The sequence below is a fragment of the Barbatula barbatula genome (assembly GCF_947034865.1).
Source record: "Barbatula barbatula genome assembly, chromosome: 19".
Taxonomy (NCBI): Eukaryota; Metazoa; Chordata; class Actinopteri; order Cypriniformes; family Nemacheilidae; genus Barbatula; species Barbatula barbatula.
The window spans coordinates 10219351-10232936 of record NC_136782.1 but is presented as its reverse complement, the minus strand read 5'-3'; the positions used below and the strand labels follow the sequence as shown (position 1 = coordinate 10232936).

The 13586-nt window shown below is 37.3% G+C and overlaps 2 protein-coding genes across 3 annotated transcripts; both read right to left on the bottom strand.

Annotated features, from left to right (window-relative positions):
• Positions 1-486: 486 nt before the first annotated feature.
• LOC306908147 (uncharacterized protein) lies at positions 487-5449 on the bottom strand. 2 transcript variants are annotated; one of them, XM_079480760.1, is made up of 4 exons: positions 5128-5449; positions 4462-4583; positions 1166-1200; positions 487-1028 (listed from the first exon to the last, which is right to left on the bottom strand). In XM_079480760.1, exons 1-4 carry the CDS (start codon positions 5158-5160, stop codon positions 871-873), a joined length of 348 nt encoding a protein of 115 aa, XP_079336886.1. In that variant the 5' UTR covers positions 5161-5449; the 3' UTR covers positions 487-870. The 2 variants fall into 2 exon arrangements, with proteins under 2 accessions (XP_079336886.1, XP_079336887.1); XM_079480761.1 differs by lacking the exon at positions 5128-5449 and adding an exon at positions 4876-4950 and having other exon boundaries at positions 751-1028.
• Positions 5450-6613: 1164 nt separating this feature from the next.
• On the bottom strand, positions 6614-8585 carry LOC306908735 (uncharacterized protein). Its single transcript, XM_079481899.1, has 6 exons — positions 8524-8585; positions 7996-8025; positions 7792-7892; positions 7614-7642; positions 7388-7462; positions 6614-7299 (listed from the first exon to the last, which is right to left on the bottom strand). Exons 1-6 carry the CDS (start codon positions 8563-8565, stop codon positions 7169-7171), a joined length of 408 nt encoding a protein of 135 aa, XP_079338025.1. The 5' UTR covers positions 8566-8585; the 3' UTR covers positions 6614-7168.
• Positions 8586-13586: the final 5001 nt, after the last annotated feature.

The following is a 13586-nucleotide window of genomic DNA, read 5'->3' as shown; positions in this document are numbered from 1 at the left end:
AAAATTAAATGAACTACTTTATAAGGTAGTTAACTTCTGGTATAAACTGTTTTAGTAGGTAATCTCTGTAAAAGGACATTTTAAATAGTTGTTGTTAGGACAAAAAAATATGATAATTAAAAAAATTATAATAATAGTAAACTGAATTTGTTTAAGCTAAATTAAATGAGCTTAAATAGTACATTAAGGGTCCTGCCTTACACCATAGCTTGATAAGTTTGATGTCAGACTCCTCATCTAATAACTATCCATTATATATGTTGTGTATGCTGATAGATCTAAACAGCCCTCCCTCAAATGTGAAAGAAAGTTCTTGTCAGCATCAGTGTGTGTGCGAACTGTCATTATAACAACAATAATAAAGTAAGTAGTTGAGCTGATGTATTTTAGTTTTTTGCCAATAATTTTTTGCAGTCTGTTTTAATTATTTTTGCAGGTTTTTGTCCGGTAAAATTACAAATTAGCACAAACTGCCTTTTTCAGTTTAGTGTGAAGGTCATTGGTGGTGTCCCATTAAACAATTTATTGGCTCGTGCAAAATAAACAAATTATTACTGAAAATATGCCTTTTTCCTTTGTTCTGTCATTTAATCTAAATATATACTTGAAACTTAAGCACATAAAACATAAACTTTGTGGTTTGGTCTCATTTGTTGTTGCCTGCTCTTGTGATACAATAAGTGAATTCTATGTGAACTGATTATTTTGTAGACATTCTTGAAAAATGAAAATACATGAACAATTGGGTCAGTGTGAGGGATTAAAAAATGTTTGCTTTAATATATTTAATTGCAATTTTTTTTTACAAATATGAGAAGTGCCCTTTTTTCTGTCCACTACTATATGAATACATAGGCTAATAGTCAAGTTTTAGCTATTCCATTGACAAACACAGTGGGATCCTTTCCTTCCTTTCTTTTTGCTTTCCCCCTTTAGAGACAAATTCTTCTTTTCCTCATGAGGTCCACCTTTCTCCAAAGGTTTAGGCCTGTCCCCTCCGTGTCCATAACGGGGTCCTAATGCGTAATCTGAAATTTCAAATTTCACTTCTAATTCAGTTTAGGGCACTAGATTTATTAATACTAATCTCTCAGCTATCTTGTGTGAGCTAAATAGCCTACATATGTTTAGAGAATAAATAGATAAACAACAAAAATGATCTCACCAGAATTCCTGTTCTCTGCGTTAATGACGCCAGCCCTGAAAAATAATAAATAAAACAATTCAAGTGAAACAAAAATAAAACAAAATAACATTTCCCAATGTGAAATCCTAAGAAATCCAGAAAACCACATCAAATACACACAAGTCAACTCCGAATTATTTCACCTAGGATATCTTCAATGCTATGTAATGTGTTTTACAGATGACACGATTTCAATATTTAAACCTTCCTTTCATCCCCTATGAAGTTAATTCATTTTTGTAAGTGATGCTGTTTTTTGAAGGTGTTTAACATGGGTATGTAGGCTACTTGTCTCGTGGAGCTTTTTCATTCACTTTTATTTGTTACATATTCTCATTTAGCACTGTGGCATACTGTAGGTGAACTTTTAATGCCAGCTAAAATGTTAAACAGCTTAAAACGTTTTAAAGGACCAGTAGGTAAAATTTAGTGGCATCTAGCACTGAAGTTGCGAATTCAATCAACGGCTCACTCCACCCCTCCCTTTCGGAGCAAAGGCAGACAAAGTGGAACCGCTGTGTATTTTGATAGAAATAGCTCATTGTAAGGTAATAAAAAACATAACGATTCATTTTACACCTCTCAAGACATGGCATTTCTGTCAAAAAAATACATAGTCCAGGGGCGTTGGTAGACCTAAAACTCTACTGGGGCACAGGCCCCCAATACTTTTCTATGACTTTTTTCATAAAAACCTACTGTGTGCCGGAAATGTGCAACATGCTCTATACAAACTGCCCTTGCTAAACCACTTATCCTAAAGTGCAACAATACGGGGGAAGTTGAACATTTATGTATTTAAAATATTTAATATTGTCAACGTAAACTTTATTAAAATGTATAAAAATTATATTTTCTGGTTTCACAGCAAAGTCATGTTTTCATAGCCTACCTTTCATCGTCCCCCTCTTACGCCTACGTGCTGCAAGTAAACACACAGACGTGTGCAGACAAGGATTTCTGTGCGAAAGTACGGCACGACTTTGTGTTATCGGACCAGCTAAAATGTGCGACTGCATTGCTTTTACAAGAGGGGAATTGGGTTTAATTTTGTTATTTTAGCTGTGTACCAAAATGTATTCAAGTTACAGTTTTATAATGGATATTGTCTTAAAGTGCACACACTCAGCTTTATTCACATCCAGACCAGAGCTGAAGGCTTTAGGAATTAGAGCTCTTTAATATGTAGCTCACCCCTTCTTTTACTGAAGATGTTGTCTGCTCATATCATGAGATATTGCAAGCCTTCACCATAATTGTATTCCTATTAGTCTTTTGCAGGTGGATATTAGCTTTGTCTCTCAAAAAACTGCTTTTTAAGAGCTTGCTCAGCTATTTTAGAAGTCTAATCTACCCATCCTATTCTTGAGGCCTGTTGTGAATCCTCTGTAGTTGTACTTATCGTCTCTTTATTGTTTAGTCATTGACATATTTACCTCTTGGAGAGTGTTCCTTATTCATCTAAAAGTTGTGAAGGGGTTTTTCTTTATCATGGAGAGGATAATGCCATCATCACCTCGTTCATCTTATATGGACATACATGATTTTGTTGTTGTTGCTGATCTCACCAGTGTGTCGTTTTATTCTCAGAATGTACCAAATCAATAACTTGGCCACTCTTACTGGCATCTTTGATGGATTTGTTGTGTTTTTGAAATCTAACTATGGTCTGTTTCACTTGTATGGAGATCTACCTGAACCCCATGATGTGGGTTAACAGCAACGTCTTCCAAATGCAAACACCACACGTAGAATCAACTGCAGACCTTTAACATGCTTTATTTATGAAGAAATGATTTCAGGAAAAGCTATACCTGTGAATAAAACAGCTTTTGATTCAACTGTCCAATTACATTTGGTCCCTAGAAAAAGGGGGGAGCATCGTATTAAAGAGCTGTGATTCCTAAAGCCTTCAGCTAATCAGGGCCCGTATCCCTAAAGATTCTGAGAATCCTAACTTAACCTAAAAATTCCTTGCCAGGAGTTTTAGCTTAGAAGTGATTCCAGAACATTTTCAGTGAACTTTGAGCAAGGAATGGATGGAAAATCCTATCTTAGTGAAGAGGTGTGGTTGACCCCGTTGCTAGGTATGAGTCATCATTTCAAAAGCCGTGATTGGTTGATCCTATAAGTTTGATGAAAATGAAGTTTTGGTGATAATGAGCAAAGGATGTACCCTCAAATCAATAAACATAATTATACACTCTAATCTTATGCGGACTGTAATTGTAAATAATATTTCACATTCAAGAAAATATCTGGAAAATGAAAAGTAAGCTGTAGGGGTTATAGCCTAACATTAGAATCTCAAATATGTGGAAACTTAAGCTCATTACACCCTGTTAAAATAAAGATTCGTGTCTTATTTGCTCAGATTAATATCCTAGCTGGCATATTTTGTACTTTCACTCCCATATGGACCCCATTGAAAACAAGATGGCCTATCTCAAGGGGCTGTCCTTAATGAAATTGCAACGTTACAACTCAGTGTGGTCTTAACACTGCTCAGCTTTTATCAATGTCTGTGATTGCTGGCTGGTCTATTTATGAAGGCTAGTTAACAAATATCCTACAAACACAGAAAATGGAGAAAAAAAGGAATCGCAAGCCGAACTGGACTGAGGAGCAAGGTTTGTCTCTCCTGCCTCCTCTGTTGGCCATTTTGTGCAGCAGCTTAGGGGAACTCCTAAGCCACTAAAAGTCCTCTTCCCTGCTCTTAGCAGATCTCGCCTTAGGAGCCCTTTTAAGCGCTAGGAATCTTGAGGAATAGCTTTTATATTAACTGGGATTTTCGTGTCACTTTTAGGGGAAATTCTAAGAAAACGTCATGATTCTGAGAATTTTCTTAGAATTTGGCCGCTAGGAGACACTTTTTGTACAAAAATTCTTTAGGGATACGGGCCCTGGATGTGAACTAAAGCTGAGAGTGTGCACTTTTAAGACAATATCCATTATATTAGCTGTAACTTGAATTAATTTAGGCACCCAGCTAAAATAACACAAATGTGGCTCTGTCCGAATAGTTATGGACCTAACTGTATATCTGTCTTTTGCAGATATTACAAATAAACAAAATTGTAAACTTAAACTAGAAATGTATACTGGGGCACGTACCCCAGTAACACCCCTGCACAGTCCTTAAGATGACCACAACAAGTACAATTATTTGTGCCATTAAATGTGCATGAACTAAATTTGGTGGGTTGCTAATTAGAGACAGACTCTATTTACAATCTGCATGATATCCAGTTTAATACATTTCCATTAAGTCTTACCTAGACAAGTATCTCCAGTAGCCAGTCATTTGAAAGGAACATCCAAGTAAAGGATAGGACATTTCTCCACTCACCACCACACCAATAGATGGATATGGATCGTCCTGACACTGGACAGGAATCTTTAAAAAACAACACAACAAACTGTATTTCCTAACTGTGTAATCTTCCTAACATCCTTACAGAAAACTATCATACGATCATGTGTGATAGTCATCTGATAACATTGCACAGAAACTAATGCATGTTACGTGCACAGTACAGCCATGTTGGATGCTGAAATACGTTGATGGTTAAAAGACCTTTTACTTTTGTGCATTCCCATAAAATGTTTAGCAATACACCACGTTCTTGCTTCATAGATTCTACTATTAAAAAAACACAGGCCACATGAAAGTTTTTTTTAAATGTTACCGTGTTTTGGTCAGCAAAGGCCATTTTGTCTTCTATACGACTAATCCGGAAGCACGTGTCTTGCACAATACTTATGACGTCAAGTTTTGTGTGACCTCTGATTATTAAGTTAAATTTCAGTTGTTGTTCTCTTTTCTAATAATATTAGTAAATATATTTTTTTTAATACACAGGGGATCAAAGTTATTTATTACATAGTATTTTTATAAACTTTATTAAATATGACTGTTTGGTAGCTGTATTGTCTCTTACCTCATTCGAATTGGGCTGTTCGGTTGAAAGCATTTGTCGCCGGCTTTAGGCAGTTTTCATTCCTGCTGTTGTAATTTGTCTTACACCTGTACATCGTGTGAGCTTTTAGAAAGATCTCTTGAAGTTTAGTTTTTAAGTTACATGATGTTTGTTCCACGCTGGTCCTCTTCTGGTTGTTTCTCAATTGTTGTGAAATGTTTTGGTTCATCTTATCTGATGTAGAAATTCCGAACCACCCATTTTAACATTAAACTCCCTGGAAATGAAGCACAGTATACTGTAAACCCTATCATTCCTCCCTTCCAGATAAAAAAACCCGTCTGGGATTCTTTAGAGTTTCAGTTTTTGTTCCTCTGGTGAAACCAGTTATTCCTTATTTACTACATTTGCATTAATGGTTGTGATAGACCAATGAACGTGAGCTCTTGAATTCTTAGGACTTGTTTGGTAAGAAACATGTATTGTCGTGTGTAGACATCAACCTGTTGTTATTGTATATTGAAATTGGATTCAACCAAGTTACAAAGGATCAGCAACCGTAGATGGTAACATAATAACTTTTTGGTTACAGGAACTGACTGTTGTAGTTATTGTGTTTAGAAGCTTTTGAGGTCCAAACATAACTTCCGGTCCACATCCACAAAGAATAGAGTCCCTGCAGATTATTTCTGATAACAACCAAAAGAAACAAAAAAACAAGTAAATTACATTAGCTTGTTAAAAGTATGTCTAGCCAGTATTATTTTGGGTTACCAGTTGAAGAACCGTTACTTGTCTAAACTAAAATGCGACAAAATTACACGATCAATTCAACAAATTGTTTATTTAATAACGTTTCGATATAATAAAAGGGGTCTTGTTCACGAGTGAGCGAAGGCTGGAACGGGAGATTGACAGACGGATCGGTGCAGCTTCTGCAGTAATGCGGTCGATGTACCGGTCTGTCGGGGTGAAGAAAGAGCTGAGATGCAAGGCGAAGCTCTGAATTTACCGGTCAATCTACGTTCCTACTCTCACCTATGGCCATGAGGTTTGGGTCATGACTCATGACCGAAAGGACAAGATTCCAGATACAGGCAGATGAAATGAGCTTCCTCCGCAGGGTGAGCCCTTAGAGATAGGGTGAGAGGCTCGGTCACCTGGGAGGAGCTCAGAGTAGAGCCGCTGCTCCTCCACATCAAGAGGGGTCAGCTGAGGTGGCTTAGGCATCTGTTCCGGATGCCTACTGGACGCCTTCCCCAGAAGGCGGGGAAGACCTAGGACACGCTGGTGGGACTACGCCTCGGTGTCCCCCCCGGAAGAGCTAGAGGAAGTGTCTAGGGTGAGGGATGTCTGGGCATCTCTGCTTAGACTGCTGCCCCCGCCCCAGATAAGCGGAAGAAAATGGATGGATATAATCAAATTCAACAAAATATTTTACAATATTATTGTCATGAACTGTGTAGGAGAACGTGGTGGAAGAACCCAATTGCAAGGCAGCGGGGATGAAGGGGTTAACAAACCGACTTTAATAAATAACAGAAAACTAAAAACCCACAAGGGGGTAACAAAACAGTAGACAATAACAAACACTCAACAAGAACTCAACTATAAAACACTAAGACTAGAACGGACACTCACAAAGACTAAATATACTTACACGTATGACTCCGCTGCAAGACCAAGAATAAACATGACATAATAGCGGAATCATGACAATTATACAATAAAATATTAGCATAAATTAATATGAATATAAATGGATTAAAATATAAATAGTTATATTATTAGCCACTAGCCAGACCGATCAACAAACACAGACCGGAATTTACTTCCTGCCAGGCGCGTGCGTCCTATGAATCTGAAACTGTAAACTGTACAGCATGTATTTGATTACTGTTAGGTTTTTCAATTCAATTAAATTTTCTTTCAGTTTCATTTGTTTGTTTCTAATTGGTTTTATACAGATACTAAAACACAATAATATTCACAACTATGAATATTAAGAAAAATAAAGTGTTTTTATATTTCTGTTCCTTTTTTTAAACTGGATAATGCTTTTTTATTTTCTTCCTCTTCTCTTAGCATTTCTCCTCTTGGCCTTTGGATGCACATGCATTTGTGTTTTGCACCATTGGTCTGTATCCATCATCTCAGGGCTGCCACCAGGTGTTATAAGTTCTGCCGTTAGACCTATACATCAAGGTATGTTAAAACTTCTGGATAGAAGCAGTATAAAGTGTTTCATGGGGTAGTTTCATATCAGCTGGAAATGTCTCACCATCTCTGACAGTTTGGCAGATAGGTACACGAACATGTCCATTCACAGCAAATGAATCCAGCACTTGACCAGCTGCTGATGAAACAAAACATATACGAGAGCAACATGCATATATGTAAATGTACCATCATTTTACAAGACACCATTTTGATAAGCCCAGGGTGTGTATTTAGAAAATAAATAGGTTAAATTATCTTGATTTCAATATATTCAAAATATAACTCACCAGTTTCTGGATTCCCTCCAGCAACTATCCTAAATAATTTGGGGGGGAAATAGGTATTACAGTAGGCTACACTTGATTATGTCTAAACATTAAATCTCAACGCACAGTAATTTTTTTATGCAATTTGTGTAACATCTGCAACAGGTTCATTTCAAAGGTTTAACTGTAATCTGCTGACCTGTTCATAAATGGTGTGCATCTCCTTAAGGGGAAAGACATATCCTCAAAGACCACCTTACAGTTAAACCCGAATGGATCATCCTGACATGGAACTGAAATCTGCATAGAGTTGTAATACAATGTTTAGCTGCCTGCTCTACAATAATAGCTTCATTTTCTTTGTAAATATATTGCGTTCACTGTAATGTACAAACTAACATACTTTTTCAGTATCTTGACACTGAACAGGGACCTGTAAAGAAGCAAAGTAAAATTATGCTCATCATCTTAGAAAATACTAAACTGTACTGTACCTTTTCAAAATTGTTTTTAAGTTTAAAGCATAATGCTTTTTCAACAATGTTAAGTCTTCACAAATGAATTAAGCATTTAAACGTATCAAATCACTGAAACATGCAATATAACCCCAGCACAATGAATGAATATTTTTGCTAATTTGTGTAAATTTGACTGGGATTCGCACTTTTCCGATGGACATGCGGTTGGCCCTAGGCCCTACCTACCTAAAATGTGAATTATCGAATTATTTCCTCGATGGAATCAACATCCTGAAAACTAAAATGAATCTTTGAGTTAGGCCATGATGATTAACACAAGCTAATGTTAACATGCTAACATCAAAACTATTGATTAAACCCTGGTCCTAAAAAATCAAAACAATAATTGTTTTAATATCGTAATTGTCCATTTTAACGTTCCATGGAAGAAAATGTGCATATATAAAAATTACCCTTTCTATTCCAACACTTGCACGTGTCATTGCTGAAGCCATTAACAAATATAGTAAAACGAAAGTATGTCTCGCATCCGGGATGTCGTTGAAAAATGGCACATGTTTTTGCATTTCTTGTGCTGACTCAAAACAAGATCATAGTTATACAGTTCATGCAGTGCTTGGTTTCATTTCCTTTGGCTTTAATTTGTATGGCAAGTATGGAGACATAATTCTTTTGACACTCAACGTGTGACTGTCTCACATTTACATTTTAATTGATATACTTGTGTGACTGTAACCGAACAGCACGACAAATTGTGAAAATTTGTTTTGTTTTGCAAAATGACCTTGCATTATCATAAGAATTATACAGTTACTGTTATAGTGTATTTCTGCATACAAAAAGCTTGCGGAAAATACCAGATCCATGTCAAAATGTATGTCAGAAACAAGTGAGATTTTCATCTGACACCACAAGGTGATGATATTGCACTACATAAGACGAGGCATGATCACTACAATACATCATCTTTATATTCCTTCAAAGAAATATTAGAACAAAAGGAATGATATTGGGTTTTCTCTCCAGTGAAAAACTCTTATAATATGTTTTTGGCTCTTGTTTTTTATTGGAGGAACAACAACCTAACAAAAACTATTCAAAACAGACTGTATTCTACAGGGTCTAGCCGACAACCTCCACAAGAGGGCAATACATAAGAGTAACTCAATGAGAGTCCACATCAGACAGCTCTTCCCAGAAATTCCTTAGGGAAAGGTTTACTAACCGTTGCACCAGCTGCTTAAGTATAATCTTAGAGTTGTATTATTCATTTCAGATATTCATGTCAAAAGCTGTCATGTCAAGTCATTTTTTACGCTGTGCTGTGGTGTTTAGATAAAGTCTAGTCTAGTTGGCAAGTCTGTTGGCAAGTCCTTTTTGATCGTTATGACATTTTTCTGCAAACACTACTTTCCAAAGTAACTTAGTAAAGTCAAACTATACAATTTTTCAGTACCTTTGTTTTGTTCAAAACCTGTATATGATTCTTTCATCTGTGGAACACAAAAGAAATGTTTTGGTTGTTTTGTGTCTGTACAATGGAAGTCAATGGGGGCAAATGTTAGTTGGTTAAAAAGGTTTCAAAAACTTTTTTTTGTTCTGCAGAAGAAAGTTACAAAGGTTTGGAATCACATGACAGTGAGTAAAGGATGAAAGCATTTTCATTTTGGGTGAACTATCTCTTTAACTTATTTTCTCCTTCTGTAGTAATATATAACATGATAGTAAAACACAGTTGTGACTCCAGCAAACTTTGGTTAGTAGATCACAATACAACGAACCATATCTATACAAACAACATAATGTAAAGAACATTTGACCAATGTCACAGATGTGCTATACATTTTCATCTAATAGTATTTTTTGCTACACGCATGCTAGCATTACCACTCGCTGCATCATATTAAATGTAGACTATGAAAAGAGGCTGCACCCATTATACACAGGGGGCTCGCTAACAAAGCCGTGATGCAAATCACACGCGGGGAGACACGTGGAGGCCCATACGGCGGAGCGGTGGGGCTCTGGGCCGTAGTAGTAAGACTCAACCAGCTTGTGTAAAGAGTTTGAAAGACACAGGCCCGGGGAGGCTCGAACCCTTTTGTATGGATCCAGGACCTGGAGAGACTGGGGGTTTGCCATACAAGAAGTGTGCCACTGTTTGCGTCAGCAAAATATTTCCTACCCCCATCACCCCTCTGCCATAATACACCCCCTTTCCTCCTTCTCTTTTCTTCTCACTCTTTCTCTCTAATCTGACACCCCCCAGGTGCTAAGGATTGAATATGGGGCCCCGAAGATGAAAAGAGAGCATCTGCTATGTATCTCTGTGGGTGCTCTTTTAAAAGCAGAGACTGTGTTCTGAAAACCTTCTGCTTATTAAATAATGCAAAGTAATATATTGCATGTTGCCTGTGATTTCTAAGTGCAAGAAATATTGTGAAAGTATACAGTTTTTGGTGTCACATGACCTCATCGCATTGCATGTTTACCTAAGTGACCGCCATTCATTTATTTGTGTCTTTTGGCAGTCTGGTCAAATAATGAACTGAAAAAGAGATGTGATACTACTTCTAGTATCACACGAAGAGTTCACCCTAAAAAACATTCTATCCAAATGTACTCATTTCAAACCTTTATGGCTTTCTTTCCTCCGTAGAACACAAAAGAAGATATTTAGAAGAATGTTGGTACCGGATCAACGGCAGTAGTCATTGATTTGCTTTGGTTTTTTGTCTTTACAAAAGCGAATGGGTACTGCCGTTGTTCAGTTGCCAAATTTCTTCAAAGTACATTCTGTTGTGTTCTGCAGAAGAAAGTACGTCATACATGTTTGAAATGAAAAGAGGGTGAATAAACAATGACAGAATTTTTGGGTGAACTGTCACTTTAAGGTTGAGTGCATTGCATTGTTTGATACAGTATCTTTTTAAATGTGCTACTGTATACTGTACAGTACATTATGGTACTTGGCATACGTTGGATACAGAAAATGATAAATGAAAATGATTGGATACAAGTAAGAAGAGAATGCTAGTCCAAACATAGCCAGAGTCTTTTTTTTAGAAACAACCCACACTTCTATTATAGAAAAATATGAAGTTTGCCAAGCATAAAAATCTGCTTTTCTTTCTTAGTGCCTAGGAGGGAACAAATATTAATTCCCTCACTCTCAACTTAGAGGTCCTGCATCATTGGGCAAGTCAGACACAGCCCTGCATCAAATGATTCCACAGCTGCTCAGGATGTATCATGAATCACATTTAGTGTCATAGATCACAGTATGAAATAGAGAGAGAGATGACCATATATTACCCCTGATCATGATCTCATCCCTTTCAGTCCCGTTCTTGCTTCTCATTGGTCCACTGCAGCGGCAACACTACTGCATGCAGCAACACTCGCCATGATGCGTAATAGCAGCACTATGACATCACTAATGCCGTCTTTGGCTGGCTGTCTTTAGGTTGTGCTGATTAAAGAGGTCAGCTGGAGACATCCTGGCCTGCTGCCAAACTTTCCTCTTGCTTGCATATGTACACATTCTGATCAAAGGCTTTCCTGGCGTATTTGTGTTGCAGAATATCTGTTTGGGGAAATGATTTTGAAAGGTGTTGGTGATAGAATGATATTGACTGGCAGGTTTTTGATAGCTGTTTTACAACAAAGTCTAATGTATATGGAAATGATATTAACAGACATGTCTGTTAAAGGACCAGTGTGTAAGGTTAAGGTTGATCTGTTGACAGCAGAAATGCAATGTAATATGTCTTCGTAGGTGTAGAAAGACCTTAAATAATGAGATGTTTTTATTATCTTAGAATGAGTTATTTCTATCTACACTGTGGGTCCTCTTACATGGAATTCTCCATGTTGTTTCTACAGTAGCCCTAAACGGACAAACTGTTCTACAGAATGCGTTTCGTAAATACGTTATCTCTTTTTCGGCAATCAAGTGAATATGTGACAATTCATGCATCCTAAAAAGTCCCTATATCAGAAAATTACCTAATTCTAGCGATTGTCGCTTACATAACACAACCAGTGCCACGTAGCTTTTTTATTTGCAAAATACCAAAAGGTGCAAAAACCTTACTACGTACTATTATAATGGCATATAGAGTGGAACATATGAGTGCCAATTGTTCATTTCCAGTATTGCTGTGGGTGAGAGTTAATGCTGGGCATAATCACCTCGATTCATTGAAAGTCCATCTGTCAGCCTTCAGTGGCCAAAATTATGACAAGATTGAGCATTTTAATTGTACTGCCAGGTTACATCAGGAACATGCACTAAGCAAGAACTAGTTAAGTGTTCCTATAGCTCAGTTAGGATCATTGGGGTATCAGCAGAGCGGTCACAGATTAAATGAACAATGATAAAATATAAACTTTGTAATGCACTGTAAGTTGCATTGGATAAAAGTGTCTGGTAAACAGAGGTGGACAGTAACAAAGAATTGACCAGAGTACTGCACTTTTTACTTTAACTTCACTACATTTGAAAGACAAATATCATACTTTTCACTCCGAAGCATTTATAAAAAAGTAATTTCTACGTAGTGGGTTTTCCTGTTAGCACATTTTTCTGGCTTGCGTTCTGCCAGGACATTTCAATGTTGCCAAGTATTTCAGCTTTTCTAAGCTCGCGTTTTTCTCACTGGCTTTGAATGGCGATTTGGCTGATCTTTACGCAAATCTGGCAACCCTGGGATGTTCCCGACTAAACTACATTTTCCGGTCTAGGGGCAGAATCACGACAGACCCACGTGTTTTATGTGGAAAGAAACATATTATTGTCAATCAGGACATAATATGTGTTCTCTCCAGTCTCGTAATTTGGCCCCGCCCCTCTCGTTCCTAGTATATCTTTCCTCATGTGTCTCATTACCCAAACCTGCCCATCGTTATCTCCTTTGTTAGTCTCCTTATATAATACCCTCTTGTCTGTTGGCTTGTGCTCGTTCGTTGTACATGTTTCCTTACCTGTACTTGTCGCCATGCCTTGGCCTTGTTACACTTACTGTGTATGTATTCCCTAAAGTACCTTGTTTGTTTGCCCGTCTGGTTATTTTTGCCCCCCATGTGGGAAGTGTTTGTTTTCAATTTTGTACTTTAATTTTGGTTAGTGTTTTCCCCATTGTGGGTGTTTGTTTTGTATTTTATCATTAAAGTCTTGTTAACCCCTTCACCAACTCTGCTTGCAATTGGGTTCTTCCACCACGTTCACGACAGTTAACTTCTGATCTGCTTAAAGCCGTTTGAAAAATGAACGTTTTTTTCATAGGCCTGTACGATTTAAAGTAGACTAAAATGACACTTTCTTTAGTCTGATAAAATGACTTTTATCTTGGGCTTAAGGAACCTCCCAGTAATGACCTACTATAGCAACCACTGAGAACACCCAATGTGCTTGCTAGGATGTACAGTAACTATGGGGTAGCTAACAACCCACAACACCCCAGCATCTGGGCGGCAGGTTTTATAGGCAAGCATCACTCACATTTTGTTCTGA

Coding starts and splice junctions, on each gene's coding strand:
- LOC306908147 (XM_079480760.1), bottom strand. CDS start 5,160: ATGCTTTCAACCGAACAGCCCAATTCGAATGAG. Junction 4,584..5,127: donor AACAGCCCAATTCGAATGAG/GTAAGAGACAAT, acceptor TGTTTTTTAAAG/ATTCCTGTCCAGTGTCAGGA. Junction 1,029..1,165: donor CGCAGAGAACAGGAATTCTG/GTGAGATCATTT, acceptor TTGAAATTTCAG/ATTACGCATTAGGACCCCGT.
- LOC306908735 (XM_079481899.1), bottom strand. CDS start 8,565: ATGGCTTCAGCAATGACACGTGCAAGTGTTGGAATAGAAAGG. Junction 8,026..8,523: donor CAAGTGTTGGAATAGAAAGG/GTAATTTTTATA, acceptor GCTTCTTTACAG/GTCCCTGTTCAGTGTCAAGA. Junction 7,300..7,387: donor CTGCCAAACTGTCAGAGATG/GTGAGACATTTC, acceptor CTTGATGTATAG/GTCTAACGGCAGAACTTATA.